At 53.4% G+C, this 20716-nt stretch overlaps 1 protein-coding gene across 1 annotated transcript; it reads left to right on the plus strand.

The window, feature by feature from the left end:
- Window positions 1-6452: 6452 nt before the first annotated feature.
- LAT2 (linker for activation of T cells family member 2) lies at window positions 6453-19374 on the plus strand. Its single transcript, XM_090279349.1, has 14 exons — window positions 6453-6644; window positions 10450-10570; window positions 11057-11096; window positions 13581-13624; window positions 13799-13844; window positions 14099-14136; window positions 14376-14411; window positions 14492-14522; window positions 14905-14911; window positions 15053-15149; window positions 16479-16544; window positions 16868-16939; window positions 17406-17526; window positions 18405-19374. Exons 2-13 carry the CDS (start codon window positions 10477-10479, stop codon window positions 17507-17509), a joined length of 675 nt encoding a protein of 224 aa, XP_090135475.1. The 5' UTR covers window positions 6453-6644; window positions 10450-10476; the 3' UTR covers window positions 17510-17526; window positions 18405-19374.
- Window positions 19375-20716: the final 1342 nt, after the last annotated feature.

Here is a 20716-nt window from a genome sequence, read left to right on the forward strand (position 1 = left end):
GGACAGGACTGGTTGGCACAGTGCAGAATTCGCTTACCTTAAGGTGAGAGCCTTGATTGCAGCCAGATGTAGAGAGATAAGGTTGGCTGTGGCGGGGCGGTGGGGGGGAGGTTGCATGAATGTCTGTTTACTTCTACTCCCCAGCCAAGGGCATGGCAGAAAGGACTTGATGCATACTGCTATTTTCCTTAAGGGGGAGACTCCCTGAGACCAAAAATCCTCTGCCCTAAATTGAGGAGTTGGGACTGGATCTCCTGGAGGGATTTCCCATGGCCAGAGGCTTGAAATCCAACTCTGAGGCTTCTTTCTAAAGGTCCTTTTAGATTCTATCTTTGAAAAGCCTGTGGAATGTTCAGACTCTTGCAACAGTCAGCCAGGTTTCCCAGGAAGTCAGAGGTTCTTTATAGTTGAAATGAAACTCCTGTGCAGCTGACTTCCTGCCTCCCTTCACATGTCGCTATAACTTCACAACGGTTGTTTCTCACAAGCACCTATTCCCTTGGTTTGTAATATTGCATATTACGGAAAGCATTTTAGTATCTGCCTCCCATTCATCCATAAGTAACTGAATCAAGAGAGGAGGGTGCATCTTTCCCCAGAGAAGCACCTAAATAAATAAGAGTCCTTTTCACGAACATTTTCACCTACTATGTGAATGGTCCAGAAATAAATTTAAAACGGTTGATTTCTCTCTACTATTGAGCTGGCTTCAGAGAACCAAGATTTAATGATGTTACAATGAGGGCCCTTTATTATTAATAAGGGGCTCAGGTTTCTAAGAACATTCTAGCCTCAAAATCAATTTTGTCAAAGGCCAGATTGTTTCTGTAGGTCCTAGGAAAGGAATTGTTTCCACGGCAGATGTCCAGAAGCCTGGATTTCCTGTGGTGGCTTGGATGTCTTGTTTCTTCAGGGACGTCTTGGAGAGCAGGAGGCACAAAGGGAAGAAGTCAGGAGCCGGGCATTTGGGTAAAGAAGAGGGGTGTTGGAATTGTTACGTAGTGTCCACTTTCAACTTGTGATTTTCAGCGAATAGCCTGGTTTTCTCAGTGAAGAAGATGACTTGGTAGAGAAAAAGTGTAGAACAGGGAGAGCTAATTAACTTCAACTCAGAGCCACTCAAGCCTGAGACTCACTGGAAACAGCGTATTTTTGCAGTGTGCTCTGCAGCCTCCAGGGGTTCCTGTGCCTGTTTGGTTTTTAAACAGCCTTATGATAGTCCCTCTCTATATCACGGTTCACTTATCCCGGCCTCACTGTATCGCAGGATTTTTAAAAATATATTTAATTATTTATCACAGATTTTTCGCTATATCGCGGGATTTTGCGGTACTGTATACATATGTTGTTGAAGTTACATAGGTTTAAGAGTGTAGATATGTTTAAGAACATAAGTAGTGTTTATAAGTGTGGAAAAGGTTAATAAGGGACTGGGAACGGTTTATAAGTGTGTGGGAAGGGTTTATAAAGCCTTAAAAAATATATAAATACTAAAATGTACGGTTCCTATGCGGATTTTCACCTACTGGGGGAGGGGGGGTCTAGAACGTAATACCCGCGATAAGTGAGGGAATAGTGTGCTTTAAATACATTTTTGTTCTTTCCCCTCAGTCCCCTTCTCACATTCCAAATGACTGTTGAGGTCATGCAGTGTCACTGCCACAGTGACAAGGTTCACTGTGGAATGTCAACTGCAGTAGGACTTGACGGCCTAGTGTCGTCCATGGGGCTTCTTGCTCTGGTGGAGAATGGGGTAGGCAGCCTGTTTTTTCTGCTCAGCCACTTCTGTCTGTCTGCCCAGTGGGACTTCTCACCAGTGCTCTTTCAGGGAAGTCTGGAAGGGAGGACGAGGTGTCACATCTCAGACTTCCTAAAGGACCTTTGGTACAGGACAGCTGTCCATGCTGTGTGCAGCAGGCGGCTCTCGCCTGGGCTGCCCAGACGTCCCCCAGGAGGGAGTCGGCATAGAGGGCGGGCTACTTGCTCCTCATGCTTAAGAGTGGCCTGCCTGGGCCTGGCCATGTGTATCCTTTTTCAGTGAGGAGCTTCACTCTATTTTTCATGTTTTCTTGGCATTGTTTTAATGTTAAAGTATTTGAGTTCCTTTCTCTTCTGTGTGAGGTTAACAAGCATATAAACATATCCAGTATCTTAAAGTTGTTCCTTTTGCAATTTTTTGGTCATGAAAATGAATCAAAATAATGAAGACTGTGTGTTTAATTATAACCTACTAACCTCTTCCCCTACCTGTAACCACCTTCTAACTGTAAAATATTAAATATACAAATAAAAAAGCAAACTCACAGCAGCAGGCTCTTTGGTATTCAGTTTGGACACTAGAGAGAATGTTTCCTGTACCTGTTCACTGAGGGAAACCAGGTAAATGTTAAAATCATTACTGGCCTACAAGCTTATCTTTCTAAACAGGATTGGGAAGGAGGGGGAATCGGCAGCTTTGTAGGTAGCCCAGAGTTTCTGTAAAGAGCACCAAGATTCCAACTAAGAATATATTCATTACATTTTTTTAAAGTACTTCATCAAAACAAAAAAGGAAACGATGTCATAAACTAAAAAGAAAAAAAAAAAAACCCAAAATACATTAACAGGTATTTCACAGAAAAGGAATTATGGCAAAAAAATGATGTTTAGCCCTGGCTGGAGTAGCTCAGTGGATTGATTGCTGGCCTGTGAACCAAAGGCCGCCAGTTCGATTCCCAGTCAGAGTATATGACTGGGTTGCAGGCCAGGTTCCCAGTTTGGGGTGTGCAAGAGGCAACCACACACATTGATGTTTCTCTTTCTCTCTTCCTCCCCCTCTCTCTAAAAATAAAATCTTTTAAAAGAAAATGGGGGAGAGGGAGGGAGATGATATAGGAATTAAGGATCATGGTAGGAGGGAATGGAATAGACAGAGGTTGAGAAGAACTGTATGCACAACTAATGGACATGATCTAAAAGGGGGGGACAACTGGAGGGAGGGGGCCACCGGGTGGAGGGGAGCAGAGGGAAGGGAAATTGGCACAAATGTAATATTATAATCAATAAAACACATTAAAAAAAATAAATAAAGGCAATGCTGACCTTAAAAAAAAAAATGGTGTTCAGCCTCAGCAATCAAGGAATTGTAAATCAAGACAAATAAAATACTATTTTACACCCATTGAAATGAGAAGTCAAGAAGCCTGAGAAACCAGTTCTGGAGTTTGTGGGTCTTTTACGTCTTGAAAGTGTGAGTGCAGCTGCTTTGAGAATGAACTTGAAAATTGAATGTTCCTATACTTTTTGCCCAGTGGTTCCCCTCCCAGGTATATATCCCAAAACCTATATTCAGATGACAGAATGTTGTACAGAAGTCCAAAGGAATGAACTAGAGCCACTCGCAACAGTATGGGTGGGTCACAGTTATGTTAATAGGAAGTCCCAAATGCTTACAGATAGCATCATACTTTATATGACAAACTGTAGAAATAACATGACAAAACCAATTTTTTAAAAATAGGTAGGGTGAGGCAGAAGAATGTAATATTCCAGGTTCCATTGGGTAGTGAGTGAATTACCAGAGAGAAATGTCATAAACAGCTGGGGATGAGGGGTGGGAGTAATGCTCATTTTGCATCTTGAGAGTTGGGGATGACAGAAAACACAGTGGGTCCCAACTGCTTCTAGAGTGTTGTGTGCACTTCTCAAAGTGCATCTTTTCTGAAGAAAATCTAAAGCTTTCTATTAGCCTTTAAAGGATATGTGACCCCAGGAGATTATCATCCTTGGATCTGTTCAAAGTTGTTGCTTTACTACCTGGGCATTTTGCTGCTATTACAAGTGTACATGCAACTTCATCAGCTGAGAACTAAAAGGTAAATAGCCCTGTTTGGAGTAATAAAAAAGTTTTAGAAATAATTATGGTTCTACAACATTGTGAGTATACCACCACTGATTTGCACGATTAAAATGGTTAAAATGGTAAATTGTGTTTGGCTGGTTTAGCTCAGTGGATTGAGTGTCGGCCTGCGAGCTGAGTGTCGCTGGTTCGATCTTCCAGTCAGGGTACATCAGAGAAGGAAAACTCTGACTCCAAAAAACCTCCGCTGCCTTGCGGCATACCTCTTCAGGGGAAAGGCTAAGGGAGTAAACCCCAACAGAAAATTCGGAGCCGGAGTCCCTAAGGCGGTTTGACGTTGTAGTCAACACCGGCAACTCCTGCGGCGCACCTGAACCCAAGCTGTATCGACTCCGTCTTTCCCTTGGACCCTTCAGCTGCGAAGAGAGGGGGGGTCTGCTGCATGGGCAACAGCAGACCCTCCATATCACCCTGCCCAGGCTCTGTAGCTTCAGCGTCATCACAAGATGTCGATTCAACACGGGAGGAGACAAGATACCATGTCACTCCCGAGTCGGACTGCACAGCCATTCTCGGCGGTGCAGATGGACTCTTAAGAAGCTACACCATCGTCTCTCGAGACGGACGGCTGCCAACGACGACTTTCTAATTCACAAGTGAATGGTTTATAAATAGAACTTGGAGGAATTTGAGAAGTGCATAGAAAGGGGGCAAGATCCACTCAGGTCCAACAAGGGTCTTTGGGTTGACAGGCCCATTTTTGTAGATGGAATATGGGCTCAGAGAGGGTCCAGGAGGGCTCCTGGTCGGACCTGGAGACGGCCAGTTGTCCGAAGTTGTTACCTCAGCACCTGCCGTTGCTAAGGCCCAAGACAGAAGCCGAAAATGTAGAACAGAACTCCATTCCCTTCCCGTTAACAAGTGTCGAGGCTTCTGGCTGTCTGCAGGCAGGAAACCCCTGTGAGGCAGGTGGTCCAGGGATGGGTGGAAACCCACGCGGGCTATTACAGTTGTGTGAGGCGGGGCCAAGCAGGCAGCCCAGCAAGGAGGACTATTGGCTTTCTCCCACTGATGGCCCTGCATTCAGGTGGTGGGAAGGGAAAGGGCTTTGGACACTTTGGGGGTCTGGGCTCAAATCCAGTTCTCTGCGCCATTGTGTTCTCGCCTGTGAGAGAAACTAACATAAATGTAGCCTTGCCTACATGAAATATGGGAGTGTGGTGGTGGTGATTGCACTCACAGGGTTGGGAGTCAGATGAGATTAGTGATTAGTTTTAGTTCCAGTCCCACCACATGCGGGGATGGGGACAAGCTCCTGGCACTGAGGGCCCACAGGATCTCCCACAAGCTCTAGTCCCTGCACCGCCCTTCTCCCGCCACAGGGCGGCAGCAGCGAGCCCAGCCCACCCTCAAGTTTCTGTTTCAGTTGAGTCTGAGCCTCCTGTCTCCACTTCGCCCCTTGCCAGCCCTGGCTGGGCCTTGGCTGCAGTTCTTGGCCATCCCCACCTCGGGTCCCCAAGAAACATCCAGACCCAGGCCTAGAGCTGGGGAGACCAGTCCCTATAAAGTGCCAGATTGATGGAGTATCGGGACCCTTGGGGGCCTCCCTGGGATCTCTGGCAGGTGGATACCACTAACAGTTCCATGGCCTTGCACAAGTTGCTGATGACCAGGATGACCAGCAACATGAACACTGGAGCCTACGCACGTGGTTACCAATCTCTCCCAGTGAGCAGATAGATGCCTTCCAGGCCTTCCATCACACCTCTACCAGCTGGGGGAGGGACTGCTGCTGGGGCAGCCACCATCAGAGTGGGGCTGTGGTCGCCCTGCCAGTGCACTCACCCTGCTCCGCCCCTCCATGAGCCTCATCTGGAAAATGGGGTGATGAGACGTGACTCCCAGGAATGGAGGAGTCATGATTGTCCTTCATTCTGTCCCTCAGCCCAGCTGCCTGTCATGCTCCCTCGAAAGCTTGTGGCTGGCTGTTTCTCTCTCAGCTGTCTGTCTCCAGCTGTTTGATCTGTCTTCTCCACCCACCCATGTCCCTTGTCCCATGTCCTGTGTGTGTGTATGTGTGTGTGTGCACGCGCACATGTGCTACCTGTCTCATTCTTGGGACTGGCTCTCTTGAGTATCTGGCTCTGGCTGTCTTGCTGTGTGTCTGACAGTGTGTGGGTCTCTCTCCCTGTGTCTCCCTCTCTCAGTCTGAGTCTCTTGGTTGATCTCAGGCTCGGTCTCTGCCTGTCCCTCCCTGTGCCTCTGTGTGTGCTGTGAGTGTGCTTTTCTTTCTCATTCTCACCCTGCCTGTTTCTCCTCTTTCTCTCTCTGTGATTCCGTGTCTTTGGGTTTCTGCATGTGTGTGTGTGTGTTTTTAGTGTTGGTGTGTATTTGTGTATTCTTTAGTGTGTGCATCTCTATGTCTTCCTTCTCTTGTTGCCTGTGTGTGTTTCCATGTGAACGTTCTCATTTTATTCTTTCTCCCTGTCCCTCTATGTGTGTGTCTCCCTGTGTGACTTGGGTTTATGTGTGTTATTTAGTGTGTCCATGTCTTCCTGTTCTCTGTGTCTGTTTGTCTCATTCTTTCTCAATCTCTCTCTCTCTGGTGCGCACGCGTGTGTGTCTGTCTCTGTTCACAGCAGAGCCTGTCCGGCAGGGCAGCGGATGTGTGAGGGATGATTCAGTGGCTGACAGGAAGCCCGCCGCCTTGCCTGCTGCCCGCAAGTATCAGTGGCGTTGCTGTCAGCTCCGGCAGGTGTGTGGGCTCAGCATGAGGTGGCCGCAGTAAAGAGCCCCCAACTCTCAGGTAAGCCTTTCCCAGGAGTGCCTGGAGCCTGATCCTGAGTCCTGAGTCTGCCCCCACACCCCCGACACCCCATGGGGGTTGGAGGGGCCTCGTTGGCCCAGCAGGAGCACTCGGAAGCCCACTGGGTAGAGTGGGAAGATGTCAGGATGCCTGGCACCCCCTCCTTTGGCCCCAGCCTTACCTAGCGCCCCTGACTAGGGAGCCTTCACCCTGGAACCTGCGGCACACAGATGGGCAGCCTGTTTCTGGGGCTTCAGCCACTTTCCTGCCCTCACCTTCCCCAGCCCAGCCTGCAGTCCTAGGAAGCCTCCAGGGTGGTTCCATCATTTCCAGAGACAGGTGAGGGGCCAGGACAGTAGTTCCCAAGGTCCATGCCCATAAGCGTAGGCTCCTTCATCTGTAAAATGGAACTGTAACATCTCAGACACGGGACTATGGGAGGATGGGTGAGACTACCTGCAAGCATGCCCAGGTCCTGCCTCAGGCCACGGGAAAGCATCTATCCCTGTTGCTTCCACCCAGGCTCCAGCCTGACCTGCCAGCTCTCTGCTGGTGTCCTGACAGGCTGTCGGCCCTGGGGAGCTCCCTGTGCCCAGCTCTATCAACAGGTGGCCCTGGCCTTCATCAGTCCCCCACTTCTGCCCTGGCACAAGGGCTGCCTAGGCCCTGCACCAGTCACAGCATCGAGAGCCTCCATTAGTAGCGTCTCGGCTGGTCTCATCTGAAGGCCAAAGTTATTTGGGAAAACGAAACAGACTTCAGAGCAGAGCCTTCCCAGGGCTCAGATCAGGACCTCTACCTACCCCTACCCCAGCCTGTCCTGCAGCCCTAGTGGGCCTCAGTTTCCCCATCTACAGCATGGTGAGTGCTGGGAGAGTGGGCAGTATCACCTCCAAGGACCTTTCCAGGGGGGAGACTCAGATGCCAAGGCCCAAGCAGCTCAGCCACAGCCAACTTCTCACAACCTTGTTCATATGAAAACTGCCTACTTCCCCTTGTGCTATTTTGACCTGCAGAGCCACAGGCTGTGGTAGCCTCCCTCCCTACCCCACCCAGCCCTGCTTCGCTTCTTGGGGCCTCCTGGAGCTGTTGGGTCTGCCTCTCCTGGGACCCACACTCCTCTCCCTCCACTCTTGCCCCACTGCCCTGCTCTCAACAAGACAGGGCAGATTTATTCAGCGTGGCAGGGAGGGCACAGGAGTTTTCCTCAAATTAGTCTCTTTTAACAAATATTTCATGATTCCTAAAAATGTAATATAAGAAAAAGGTAAAGGAATGTGGCCTTTGGAAACAGCCTGCCCTGGGTTTTGATCCTGCCTCTGTGACTGGCCAGCTGTGTGACCTTGGACAGAGTACACACCTCTCTGGGCCTGCTGTATCCCTACATATCCTGCGGGTGGCTGTGACAACTAACTGAGGGACTGGGGCAAGGGTCACGCTCTCCTTTCATCCCAGGCCCTCTCAGGGTCCCAGCTTAATGCCCACAGGAGGCAATGGAGGGAGCCTCAGCCCTGTCTGGGAACAGATGGGAAAGGCTTCAGGTACAGTTGCTCCACACTGCTTGTTGCAGGCCACTCAGCCAGCTCTGGCCTCAGCTGCCCCTGCCCCTTCCACTGGGACCGTGATGATGGCCAGCCATGGTGGTCACAGCCAACCATGCCCCGCCCAACACTAGCACCTTACATGCGTCATCTGGATGTCAGGCCTCATGTGACAAACCCACGGGAAGAGTGTCATTTTTTCCCCCATTTAACAAAGGGGTGACCAAAGGCCCGTGACTCTAGGATTCAATTTTTGTTCCCGAGCAGAATTTGCATTCTTGTGCTCCTCTCCCCGACCTCCCCTGCTGCCAGGTAGGTGGAGCCTCAGGGCTGGGGCTTCCCCTGAGCGTGCTTTTCACTTCAGGAAGCAAGAGGGCTCTCCCATGGTCGGGGACCTCTAGCGTGGAGGGCCACCCTTCCCCAGAGGTCTGCAGGCCATATCCCAGGACTTCGAGTGTCAGGTTGAGAGTGTGGACTTGCTTCTGGGGTCTTCAGCAGCTCCTGGGGATGGCTGGTGGTGGACTCATGTCTTGGCTCTCGAAGGGGCCTGTGTGCGACCCACCCCATGTGTCTGTGCCCAGGTCTCCTTTGGGGACGAGTCACTGTCTTAACCAAAGGACAAAGTTGTCAAGGGTCAGGAGCCTGAGGGAGCTGTCCCAACCAGCCATCTGGAAATAAGACCCTCAGTAGGTTTCTCTTCAGGAAGCTCCAGTCATGAGCCTGGCTGGATGTGATTGACCCTCATTTTACAGATGAGAAAACTGAGGCCAAGAAATGAGATGCTGGTAGTATTCAACCCTGGAGTCCTCCCTATAAGGCAGGTGTTCCCAACTCCAAACAACCTAAGATGGATGTGGGCCATGCCTGGGGACTTGGGGAGGAAGTCTGCCTTGCGGCAGCCACGCAAGGCAGAGCAAGGTATGCAGGCCAGGCGGGCAGTGCCCAGCCTCTGAGAGGAGGGGGAGCAGATGCCCCTCAAACAACATCCTGTGTGACGGAGTCAATCTTTCTCTTCACGTGGAGGCTGCTCCATCACAAGATTTGGGGATTCTCATGTTCCTGCTGACTCACTTGGAGTTTTGGGGAAGGAGAGGAGCCTCCCTGACAGAGGCTCCACATACATGGAGATTTGCCAAAGAGGTTTGGGGAGCTCAAAGAGGTGAGGGGACGGCCAGGTACATACAGGTCTCAGGGGAGTCCAGAGCAGGAGGGGGGCAGTATGAAGTTCATGTTCTCCCCACACCTGACCCTCCCCAGTTGTAAAGGGGGGAGAAGCCCTCCTCCCAGGTGCCTGAAGCAGGAGGCACAGGTGTGCACAGAGTGGGTGCTCAGGGATGGGGGCTCCATGCATCCGCCAGGACACAGCTCTCTCAGAGACACCCCGCTGCCCTCAGCTGTTTCTTGGCTATTTTGGGGGGCTGAGTCTCTATATGTCAGTGATTCTCCTTGGAAACCCACTCAAGAGGGCTGTGCTTGCCTTCACCAGCCTCTGAGGTGTGGTTGCAATCGTCAAGGCCTGGCAATGACAGTGTGGTCCCGAGGCCGTGGCAGGGACCAGCCACTGAGGCGATGGCCAGCAGGGAGGGACTCGGAGCCTCCTCCCCCTGCAGCCGCTCTCCTCCAGCCCGACAGCCCACCACCGGCCACCATGGACAGCAAGCTCCCTCTGCCCGGAGGGTGCTTTTCCCATGCTCTCAAGCCCATCTCCTCCAAGAAGCCTTTCTTGATCTCCCACCTCCCAGCTCCGAGGACAGGAGGAATCTGGGTGCACCGGTGTTTAATGAATGGAAATCCCACTCCCAGCTTCCCCAGGAGGCTGTGCATTGGGTGACATGCCCTAGATTGGGAGAGGGCTGCTGGGAGCTCCCATGCAGAAAGGTCCACAGACTCTGAGTTTGGGGAGTAAAGCTGGGTGTCTCTTTATCTGTGAAGTGGAGCAAGCCTCTCCCTCAAAGGGCACTTGTGTGGGTTAAGTGAGGGTGTGTGTAGGAATGTGCGCTCGCACGTGGTGCTGTCTGGTGGGTGGCCAGAAGCTCCCAGCACTTATCAAGTGTGCTGGCCTGGGGTCAGATGGGGGAATAGGTCTGATCCTGACCTGGGCCTCAGCAGGGTAGGAAGGGCGCTCCCACAGCCTAAGCTCAGCTGTGGTGCTGTCAGGGGACATTGGGGGTAAGAAACCTGAGAGTGCGGAGCTGGGCAGGTTCCTGGAAGGGTAGCCCTGCAGCCCTTCCACCTGACTCATGGGGGGCCCCCACGTTGTAAAGTTGCAGGAAAAGTGGCCTGGAGTGGACATGAGTACAGAGGCTGAGCTGCTGTGGCCTGGGGTGGCCTTCCTGCTGCTGCTGGGGGTGGTGGCCAGCCTGTGTGTGCGCTGCTCCCGCCCAGGTAAAGGCGGGATTATGACAGGTAGGGGGTGTCATGGGCTCAATGGAGGAGAAGGTGGTATACCCAGAAGCCCTCACAGGCTGAGACCGGGCTGTGGTGGGAAAGGGCGGACAGATAAGCCTCACAAGACAGGACAACTCCTCCTCAGACTGGCCCCAAACTGCGCCTGAACACAATGGGTCTGGTCCACTGTGGGGCTTTGGTTTTGCTAGATCAAGGGTGTATGTCTGGGGCCGGGGGTTCTGCTCTGGACAAGGGAGGGGAGGCTGGGCTGCCTGGGGCATCCACTCTCCCTACATTCCATTCTCCTAAATGAATGGTGAGAAACACCCTGCCAATAACAGATGGCCCACGGTGATTGGCAGGCCCCCATGTCCAGTCCCAGGCCTGCACAGGAGGGCACAGGGGAGACAGGATGAGGAGGGTCTCGGATCTCAGTCCCCACTCTGGCTCTGGACACTTGCAAATCTGGTCCCGTTCTTGCAGGTGCGAAGCGGTCCGACAAAATCTGTCAGCAGAGGAGCCTGTGAGTGCCTCAGTGTCCCCAGCCCAGTGCGTTTGTGTGCCTTGGGTGTGGGCATCCCCATGCGCATCCCCTCGGGCATCTGCATGCTGTCCCTCACCCCTTCACTCACACCTCCTCCGTGCTGGGCTCTGGTGGGTTTCAAGCCATCAAGGGAAGGAGAGGGGGCCACCCAGGGGCTGTTCAGGCCCTGCCCTAGCCTGGCCAGCAAGCCCTTCAAGGGCTTCAAGAGGGGATGCCACTCTCCAGCTGGCCCAAGAGCATCTCCAGAGATGTGAACTCAATCCAGGGCAGCCTGCTGTGCTGAGGGGCAGGGGCTGGGGGAGGGGTGTTGACAGAGGAATCCACCCTCTGGGGCAATGGAGAGTTGGGTGTGGGGCAGAAACTAAGCACAGAGTAAAATGTGAGCTGTGTCTGAATCTCCCCTGGAAAATGCTAAAGGAACGCAGGGGAAGATTTGGGCCTCTCTCCCTGGATGATTAAGGAAGGCCTGATAGAGGAGGTGGGAAGGATTTTAAGAGAGAAAGAGGCATAAGGGGAAGAGCATGGGCAGTCACTGACATAGGAGCAGGTTGGACACTGTCTCCCAGGGATGAGGTGGCAGGTCCTGTGTGTCTTGCGAGAGATGAACTGGATTAGCCCTTGACTGTGGGGAGAGGCCTTGGCTTTGCTCTCCAGGCCAAGGGAGTAACAGAAAAGCTGGAAGCTGGGGCTTATCTGCAGCAGGAAAGAGGGACATGGGGTAGAGATGAAATGGAGTTAGTGACCCCAGCAGGGTGGCGGGACCCGGGCGATGGAGCTCCGGGCACACGATGGAGCTCCGGGCACTTTGAGGGCCGGTTTTCTGCTCCACAAGTCCCAGGAGGGTCAGCCACGCTGAACACTGCAGACCAGGGGTGACCCACATACAACCCCAGGCCTGAGGGCAGTGGCCTTTGTTGTCCTTACATTGAGTAGGATAGTGACCAAGGGAGAACCTGGGGGGCCTCAGAGGCCTGCACGTGCATGTGTGCACAGGCCTGCATACCCACATACTCCCTACACACTTGCTCATGCATGCCCTACTCACACGTGCAGCACTGTATGCATACCCGGTGGCTACTCACATACAAACATGCACACACACCCTTCCTCATTTCCTTTTGCAACTGAAAAACCACAATGAGATTTGAAAATAGAATTTTCCCATCCAGGCCCACCCCTGGGGACAGACTGGATCTTTCCAGGCATCTTTGGCTACTTGGTCAGCTGGCCATCTAGATTGCCAGCCCATAACCTCCCCAGGGGTGGGCTGGGCTCCCCTGGTGTCCCTCCACTCTACTGTCCCCCTCTCCCCTCCTCCCTCAGTCTCTGCTCACTCAAGGCTCCGGATTGACCGTAGACTAAACCTGCCCATATAGGGAGTGGGAAAATAGGGCCAGGGTCGGAAAGGTGGGAGGGAGACTCGGGTGGTCCCCACCTCCCTTGGGTTCAGTCCTGCCAGCCTATGTGTGTGTCAGGCCCAGTTCCTGCACCGCTTCCTCCAGGAAGCCATGCCTGGCTCTCTCCTGTGGATTGAGAGTATCCTTCCTAAATCAGATCACCCGGACCACCAGCATCCCAGAAGTTTCTGGAAGGCTGGACCAGATACCCATATTAGGCCAGGGGAGGAGCTCCAAATGCCAGCTAGGGCTCCAGCCCTCATCTCTGCATTTCAGGCAGTAGTAAGAATGAAGGGAAGGACAAAAAGGCTGTACTCCCATTGCCAGTGACTCCTTTAAGGAGCTTTCCTGGAACTCCCAAAAACCTTGGCTTGCATTTCATTGACCAGAGCTTAATCACGTGGCCACACTTAGGTGCAAGGGAGGCTGGGAAATGCAGTCTTTTAGTTGGGCATGCTGCTGGCAAAACCAAAGGCAGGTTTGTGTTTCAAGGGAAGAAGGGGACACTGGGTAATTGCTAGATACCTGGCTGTGTCTGTTAACCTTGAAGTAGCCCCACCAGCCATTTGGGAGTAAACAGTGTGTTTGAGGGATGTGCTTTCTTAGGAGTGTTAGGCATTCCTTGGAGTGGTAGGTGGGTAGGGGCAGCCTTCTTGTTGCTCCTGGTTGAAGCCACCACTGGGTCCCTGAGTTGTCGCCTCAACCATCACACCCCAGAGTCTCAAGGTGGCCTCCCCAGCCCTGCCCACACACCCTTTGACCATCTCTGGGGGTTCTTGGGTAAGCCACGCTGAGAGATGGGTTCCCTGGCAGCTGCCTCCATCCCAGGGCCATGTGAAAAGGGTGGGAGTGCACGGGCAGGGCGGAGAGCAGGCCAGAGAATGAGGGCATCAGGGTGCAGGGCTCTAGCTCTGAGACCTGGAGGGGTGGCAGCTGCTTCTTACTCTTGCCCTGGTGTGTCCCTCCTCTCTGTTTCTTGTCCCTGTCTGTCCATCTCTCCTGTCTCTCTGTCCCTTGGGCTGTGGGAGGCCAGGCCCTAGCTCAGGACAGTCCCATGTGTTTCCAGGCAGGAGGATCAACAGAACTTCACAGTGGCCCGGACCTACACCTGTGAGTCCCCCAACACAAGGTTCCAGGGGCTGGACTCAGGGTTGGGGGCTTCCTATCAAAGTCCCTTCTGTCTTCATCACCCTGAGGCTGTGGCCACACCTGATCTGATGGGGTGAGGGGGCTACACTGGTAAGCTGGCCAGGGGTCCAGCCAACACCCCCTTGTCTTTTGCAGTGGTCAGGCCCCTTATGGACACAGCCTCTGACCTGACACCAGAGAGGTAGGAATGAGCCCCTCATCCCGCGCTCAGAGGGGTCGCAGCCCCCAGGGGAGGCAACAAGGAAGACCCTGGGGCACCCACCTGGCTGAGTTCCGGCCAAGACCTTACTCCCTCCTCAGACCTCAGAGTTGCGTTGCTGGATTCCAGAGCCCCACAAGGAGTCTGGACGGCTGTGGCCTTTCAATTCCCCTAAACCCTAGGGCCATTCCTTGTCCCTCAGCCCCTCCTCAGCCCCTCCTTCCTCTCCCCTGCAGGATGGATAAGCTGCTGCAGTTCTCCCCCAGCCTCGAGGGTGAGTGACCCTCAGACACAGGAGTGGGGCAGGGGTGAGGGGGGACTGAGACAGATACTGTGCAGAGGTGCAGGGGAGTCGTGGGTGGAGGCAGGGGGGCCGGGCCTGACAGGAAGGCCTTTGCAGACGAGACACACAGGCGGGCTGGGGGGCCCTAATGGGTTAGGCCTAGTGAGGGAGGGACAGAGAACAGGTACAAAAGTATGAAGAAGGTAGGAAGCCCTTGGCCTTTCTTCCAGATTCTGCGTACCCAAGGTACCAGAACTTCAGAAAAGGTAGGTGGGCTCCAGGGATGTGGGGGCCATGGTGGGGGCCCCCCGCTGGACCTTAGGCCTAATTCTGCCTCCTCCTGCAGGGAGCAGACATGGATCAGATGCAGCCTACATGTGAGTGGCCTTCTCCCAGCCCTGGCATCTCCTCCCCACACCCACACACCCCTGCCCTTATTTATGAGGGAAGGTCTCCTGCCCCAGAGCCTGCCAGCCGAGGCCCAGACAGGTTCTCGGTAGCATTGTTTTCCTTCAGGTAGCTTAGTGGGGATGGGGACAGCAATAGGAATGTGGCCCTACTCGGGGGAGGGGCTGTGTGTGGGGGGGGTTCATCCTGCATCACCCAGTCAGAAACAAGTTACAGGGGCATCTGGAACCCCAGAGAGGAAGGGCCCTCAGATATCTCATCTCACAAATGGGCAAACTGAGGCCTAGGGAAGACAGAGATTTGCTTAGGGACACATGGCAAGGGGGCTAGTGCCAGGCTGCCACCCCTCAGCCCCAGGGTGTGGGGGTCAGGGGGCCAGGGAAGTGGGAAGGAAGGATCAGGGGACACTCTGGCCCAGCCCCATGGGCCTCTGGGAGGGCAATGGCTGGAGCAGCCCTTGCCTCACTGCTCCCCCCAGAAGCCCCCACCCTGACCACAGACCTGCCCAGCAACTAGTATTGTGTTTGTGTTTTCTGCCAGAGAGCCCACTACCATGGACTATTACAATGGGAGGCGGTTCCAGAAGCCCCAAGAAGGTGAGGCAGAGGAGGAGGGCAGTAGGAGGAGGGCATGGTGGCTCAGCTTCACTGGTGGAACCCAGGCGTTTAGGAGGACTTGGGGGAGGAGGCTGGGCCTGAGTTTGCCTGGATCTTGGAGCAGAGGGAAGATGAGGAAGTTGGTACCACGGGCAGGAGCCCAGGTGCAGAGGAGGGAAGCGATGTGCGGGAGTCAGAGGATCGGCCACAGGAGTGAGAGAGCATTAGAGGGATCTGGGGAGTGGAGGAAAGCTGGGCCCCTTGTCATCCAGGCCCCATTCAGGGTTGGGCACATATGGGACCTTGGAAGCAAGCCCTGGGAGGGCAGACTTGCTGATGGCTGCTGAGCCCTGCAAGCTTCTAGGATGCTGGAACCCTAGGCCCTTAACGCCTTTGCTTTACAGAAAGAGGACTGAGGGCAGATAGTGCCTGCTAGGAGGTACACAGGCCTGGGTTCCTGCCTGGGCCATGCTTGGGTTGGGGGGGTGAGGTGCCGTGGTGGGCAGGGAGTGGGGTCCTCTTCCCCTATGCCACTTCCAAATTGGGGTGGGGCCCTCATTTCTCAGAGCTCTTTTTTTTTTTTTTGTATTTTATTTATTTATTTTTAGAGAGAGGGGAAGGGAGAAAGAGAGGGAGAGAAACATCACTGTGTGGTTGCCTCTCACCCACTGGGGACCTGGCCTGCAACCCAGGCATGTGCCCTGACTGGGAATCAAACCACTGACCCTTTGTTCTGCAGGCCAGTACTTAGCCCACTGAGTTATACCAGCCAGGGCTCTCAGAGCCCTTTTGATATAAGTGGATGGTGGATGGGGCAGTGGTTAGAGTTTAGCTTCCTCATTGGAGGTGGGGGGGCGAGGCCACAGTGACAGGATCCGGTGTGCACCCCCAGCCCAAGACCATGGGCAAAGGCTCCCGGCCCAGCCAGCCTGCCTGAAGGGTCTGCTTCCAAATAAGCTTAGACCTGGTTCTTATCTCTCCTGGTCCCCCAGTGGCTCTCCTTGCCCCTCACTGTCTGATAGAGATGGGCCTCCCTCCATCCAACTATCCATTCTGGCCCTGAATGCAGCCCTGTCTCGTAACCTCCCCTCCCCAGTGTCTCTGGAGGATAGAGAAGGAGCCCAGGGTGGCGGTGGCTGCGTCGGGCCAGTGCCCATTAAAGAAACTTGTCCAGGAAAATGTTTGAGGCCCCTGGGAGACCCAGAGGTCTGGGGGCTTGGCAGGACAGGTCATCTGCCAAAGGAGTGCTGGGTGGAGGGAGGGAGGAAGAGCCAGGCTTGATGGACAGGTTCCACAGTAACCAGAGCCCTCTCCCCTCTCCCCCCGCAGATGACGACGAGGATACCAATTCCTATGAGAACGTACTCATCTGCAAGCAGAAGCAGCCTGACCCAGGTGAGGCTGCCAGCTCAGAGCTGAGCAGAGACTTCGGAGACCTGACATCCTCCCAGCTCAAAGGCATCACCCGCCTTGAAGCCTGAAAGTTCACCAATATCTCTCATGCCTCTGGGTCAAGTGCTACCTCATGTCCCGGGAGAAGGCCCCATCATCCTGGGCCTCAGTGGAAATGCTCTATGGGGATCCCTCCCTTCCCAGAGGGGCTGCCCAGCACGAGGGCATAGGATGCCTCTCTGGAGGGGCCGTGACACCTCACTGGCCCTAGGACTAGCTGTGGTGGTTCCCATCCACAGTCCCTCTCCTGCTTTCTCTCCCTGCAGACGATGAGGGATCTGAGGATTATCAGAATTCAGCTTCCATCCAGCAGTGGCGGGAGTCCAGAAGGGTTGTGGGTACGTGGCTCAAGAACAGGGGCTCCTGATCTGTCAACGGCAGCCAGCCTGGGAGGATGGGGAGAAAGGTGGGAGTTGGGGGGTCTTACTTGGGAGGGCCAGGCCAGGGTGAGCTCCCCTGCAGCCAGTTCAGCTAATTTCACAGTGAAGCCTTCAGTGCATCAGCGGCTCCATTGGCCTTGAACCATGGCAAGCTGCCACTCAGCAGCCTGGCCTCTTGAGGTGGGGCCCTCCTTCCAGGCAGGCTGCCCATCCAGCTGTATAGATGGAGTCCCACTCACTCTGCTTCCCATGCAGGACAAATCTGGCAAATCCCAGAACCAAGACAGATACTGTCTAGAGTAGCCTTTTCCATCAGGCTGTTTTGGGGCATCTAGGAGTTTGAGCCCTGGGTGGGTGCTCCAGCTTGGGGAATGTCTGGGTGTGTCCATGTGAACCAACTGACGGTTCGTCTGCTGGTCCACAGAGAAAGTCCCGAGAGGAGCACCTCCCTCCTCAGCGGGAAGCCCAGATGAGGACGATGAAGAGCCCGATTATGTGAACGGGGACATGGCAGCCACGGAAGCCTAGAGCAGACCTGGGAAAAGGTACCTCTGCCTTGGTGCAGGTGGTGGCCTCACTGGCCAGGGGAGCCCCTGTCCAAAGGAGATGAGAGTTCGGGCTGGAGGAGCCATGGTGGTGGCCAAGGGGCAGCACCCATGGGTGCTGAAGTGGAGTGACTCTGCAGGGGTGCTGGGCCTTCTAAGCAGTCCCTGCCCACCCTGCCCCCAAATCCCATGGCTGGCTTGGTGGGGTGACAGATTCATGGCAAACACAAGGGTCTCAGTCAGTGGGGTTGTTAGGCAGGGAAGGCTGGGAGTCGTTGGGTAAAGGTGGGCTCTGAGTGGGTCTCTGCAAACTTGGGGGACTGACTTAAGTGTGGAGAGGTTCAGCCCAGGAAGGCAGCAGGAGAAGTAGGTACTGAATGTTCTGTGGAGTCAATAGGGCATCTCCTGGGTGTGGGTGCGAGGTGGAGGAGTTGAAGAGGATTGCAGGTTTTTGTCTGAGCATTAAGAGGATGTCTCTGTCAGCCACTAATGTCTGGGAGGCAGCATTACAGGCAGTGCTGGTTTTGTGGGCAAGGCCAGTTCATTTCTGAGCCTGTTGATTGGAGAGAGATCATGCAGGGGCAAATACAAAATAGGCATCTGCACTTAGAGCTGGGGAGAAGTCGGGCTGGAGAAGAGACACTGAAGACAGGTCAGAATAAACAATGCCTTGGTCAGGACCAAAGAACACAGTCAGGATTTCAAAGGTAAAGGGGAAGCTCCTGGGAAGAACTCAGTTTGATAGGTAGGCTCTCTCCTTAGCCCAGCGGTGGTCGCACAGCCGAAGGCTGACCATCACTGTGCATCGCTCCCCGTGCCAAACCAGTTGCTCCAGGCCCAGGAACAGAGTGCTAGCCAAAGCAAACTTCTCCTTTTAGGCAACGATTTTCATCTTCACTGAAGGAGCCAAGGAACCCAAAGCTCACAGGAATATTGACTGTCTCCCAATGATCACTTCTCCAGAGATGCTTGACTTCTGGACCCCAACAGTGACGGGAGGTGCACCATGTCCCCAGGACCATCCCTCTGGCCCCACAAAGCCAGCCTGGTGCTGAGAGCAGGGCAGCTCCAGCCATAATCGAATGCCCAGCACTTAGGGCAAGTCACATCTCTACCCCATGTCTAAAACATCATACAATACCGGTGTGTCCTTTTCTGCTTTGGATTTGGATCTCAAATCATTTACCAATGTCAGTTACTGGGAGTATTTTTGTGATTGATAAGCTTGTGCAATTAACTTATACAGATGGAGCCATATTTAATATCCTTACATTCCAGGGCAGATTTTGTCTATCTTGTAAGCATTACGCATACTAGCTTCCGCAGACACTTAGGGGGAGCCCTGGGGCTCCTTTCTTTGGCCTCAATGAACTGAGGAAGAGATGAGGCTACAGCCTTCTGTGGGCAAATCTTGTGGACAAAGCGCATCAGTTCTGCAGAAGGGGCAGGCAGGGTGCAGCGGTGGAGCCCTCAGTTGCTCTGAGCGCCACTGCTCTGGGCTGGCCTTGGCTCAGTGCATGGGCAGCATGGCTGTCTCTCAGCAAAGGCAAAGGCCCACCTGAACCTTGACTCAGAAGAGTCAGTCAGGGAGAAGTGCCTCCTCCAATCAAAACCCTTTTAATAAACCTTCCAATCTTGGCTAGCTGGTGTAGCTCAGTGAACTGAGTGCAGACTTGCAAACCAAAGGGTCACTGGTTTTGAATCCCAGTCAGGCCACATGTCTGGGTTGCACGGGCCAGGTCCCCAGTTGGGGGTGAGAGGCAACCACACATTGATGTTTCTCTCCCTCTTCCTCTGTCCCTTCCCCTCCCTAAAAATAAATAAACCTTTCTAGTTTAAGAGCAGTAATTCCCCAGTGTCTGCTTTCCTTGATTCATGTGAAACCAAGGGAATCAATCAGCTTCTTGTTTCATAGAAAGGGACCCTGGGGCCTACAAAAGTGAGGTCTGGGAGCAGGACCTTGGGCCCCAAGTCAAGCTTTCCAGGAAGCCACACCAATTCTTCCCGATAAATTAATGCCACAAATTAGGAAATTAGAAAAAAACTTAGAATACAACTGTGGCCACTTGTCACCTCATACCCTGAAGCCCTGACCTCATAAGCTCAGAGGTCAGCTTAGGCCTGAGCAGGGGATGTAGGGGGCTGTGAGGGTCCCTCCTTGGTTACAGGTGTGGAAGCCCTGATGTCTCTCTGGGCCCCTCACCTGCAAACCGGGCACAATCATTTCTTCACCTCACAGGGATCCCAAGGCTGAGACGGAGTAAGAACATGTATTTTTCTAAGACTTCGCCTTGCAGTTTCTGAGGATCTTAAAATATTGTCCCCCGTTACTAGAAACCCAAACCTAAACGGCTAGAAATCGCAGAGCCTTTTCGGTGTTCCTATTCAACAATATGGTCTGGGCAAGTGACTTAACCAGCCCGGGAGGGACGGCACAAAGCAGAAGTGCCAGCAGGCCCTTGCCCTCCCTGCTTCCTCCTGCTCCAGAGGTTTGGGCTAGGGCACTAGAGCTGCTGTGAATCCAACTTGGGAAGGAGAAAAGCAGATGGGCCACCCAGCTGTTCCAGCACTACGAAGAGCATGGGCACACATGGCCGCACAGCTGTGGCCTTTGTCCGGGAACCCCAGGGCAGGAAGGGCCAGCATGTCACTCAAGTGTTTTCAATCAAAGCTTCTCATGAGACCACTAATCACAAAGCTATCACCCCACCACCACCACCATCACCACCACCACCTTAAAAACACCATTTGAAATGACGTCTGGGATTCGCTTCAGAACAATCCCAGGGCAGGGTGGGGTGGTAGGAAAGCAGAGGAAACAAGACAGGCCATGTGCTGGTATGACTTTAAGATGAGTAGGCGAAGGTTCACTCCACCACTCTCTTTTATGTACAACTGATATTTTTCACAATAAAAAAATCGAAAAAAAAAAAAAAAATAGTACCTTGCCAAAAAGAAGGAGAAATTCTACAAGTCAACATAAAATTCCCTGAGAAATTCTAAAGCACCAAGTACAGCACAGAAAAGGCGACATGGCGGGAGTTCGCTGTGGGCCTGTGCCGCACCCCTTTCCTCAGTGAATCCTGTGCGTACTTCCTGAAGGGCTCACAGCCCTGGGATGTTCTGAGAGGTTTTTCTAAATGTAAATAAGCTACAATAAACCCTGCCCTCATGTGGAACTGTCCTCCAG

The sequence above is a fragment of the Furipterus horrens genome, unplaced genomic scaffold (genome assembly GCF_987537825.1).
Source record: "Furipterus horrens unplaced genomic scaffold, mFurHor1.1.pri manual_scaffold_5, whole genome shotgun sequence".
In the NCBI taxonomy this organism is placed as follows: domain Eukaryota; kingdom Metazoa; phylum Chordata; class Mammalia; order Chiroptera; family Furipteridae; genus Furipterus; species Furipterus horrens.

What these genes read in the sequence shown, in the direction of transcription:
- LAT2 (XM_090279349.1), top strand. Translation starts at nt 10,477, where the DNA reads ATGAGTACAGAGGCTGAGCTGCTGTGGCCTGGGGTGGCCTTCCTGCTG. An exon ending in GTTCTCCCCCAGCCTCGAGG is followed by an intron (nt 14,137 to 14,375) that starts GTGAGTGACCCT and finishes CCTTTCTTCCAG; the next exon opens with ATTCTGCGTACCCAAGGTAC. An exon ending in GGAGTCCAGAAGGGTTGTGG is followed by an intron (nt 16,940 to 17,405) that starts GTACGTGGCTCA and finishes GCTGGTCCACAG; the next exon opens with AGAAAGTCCCGAGAGGAGCA.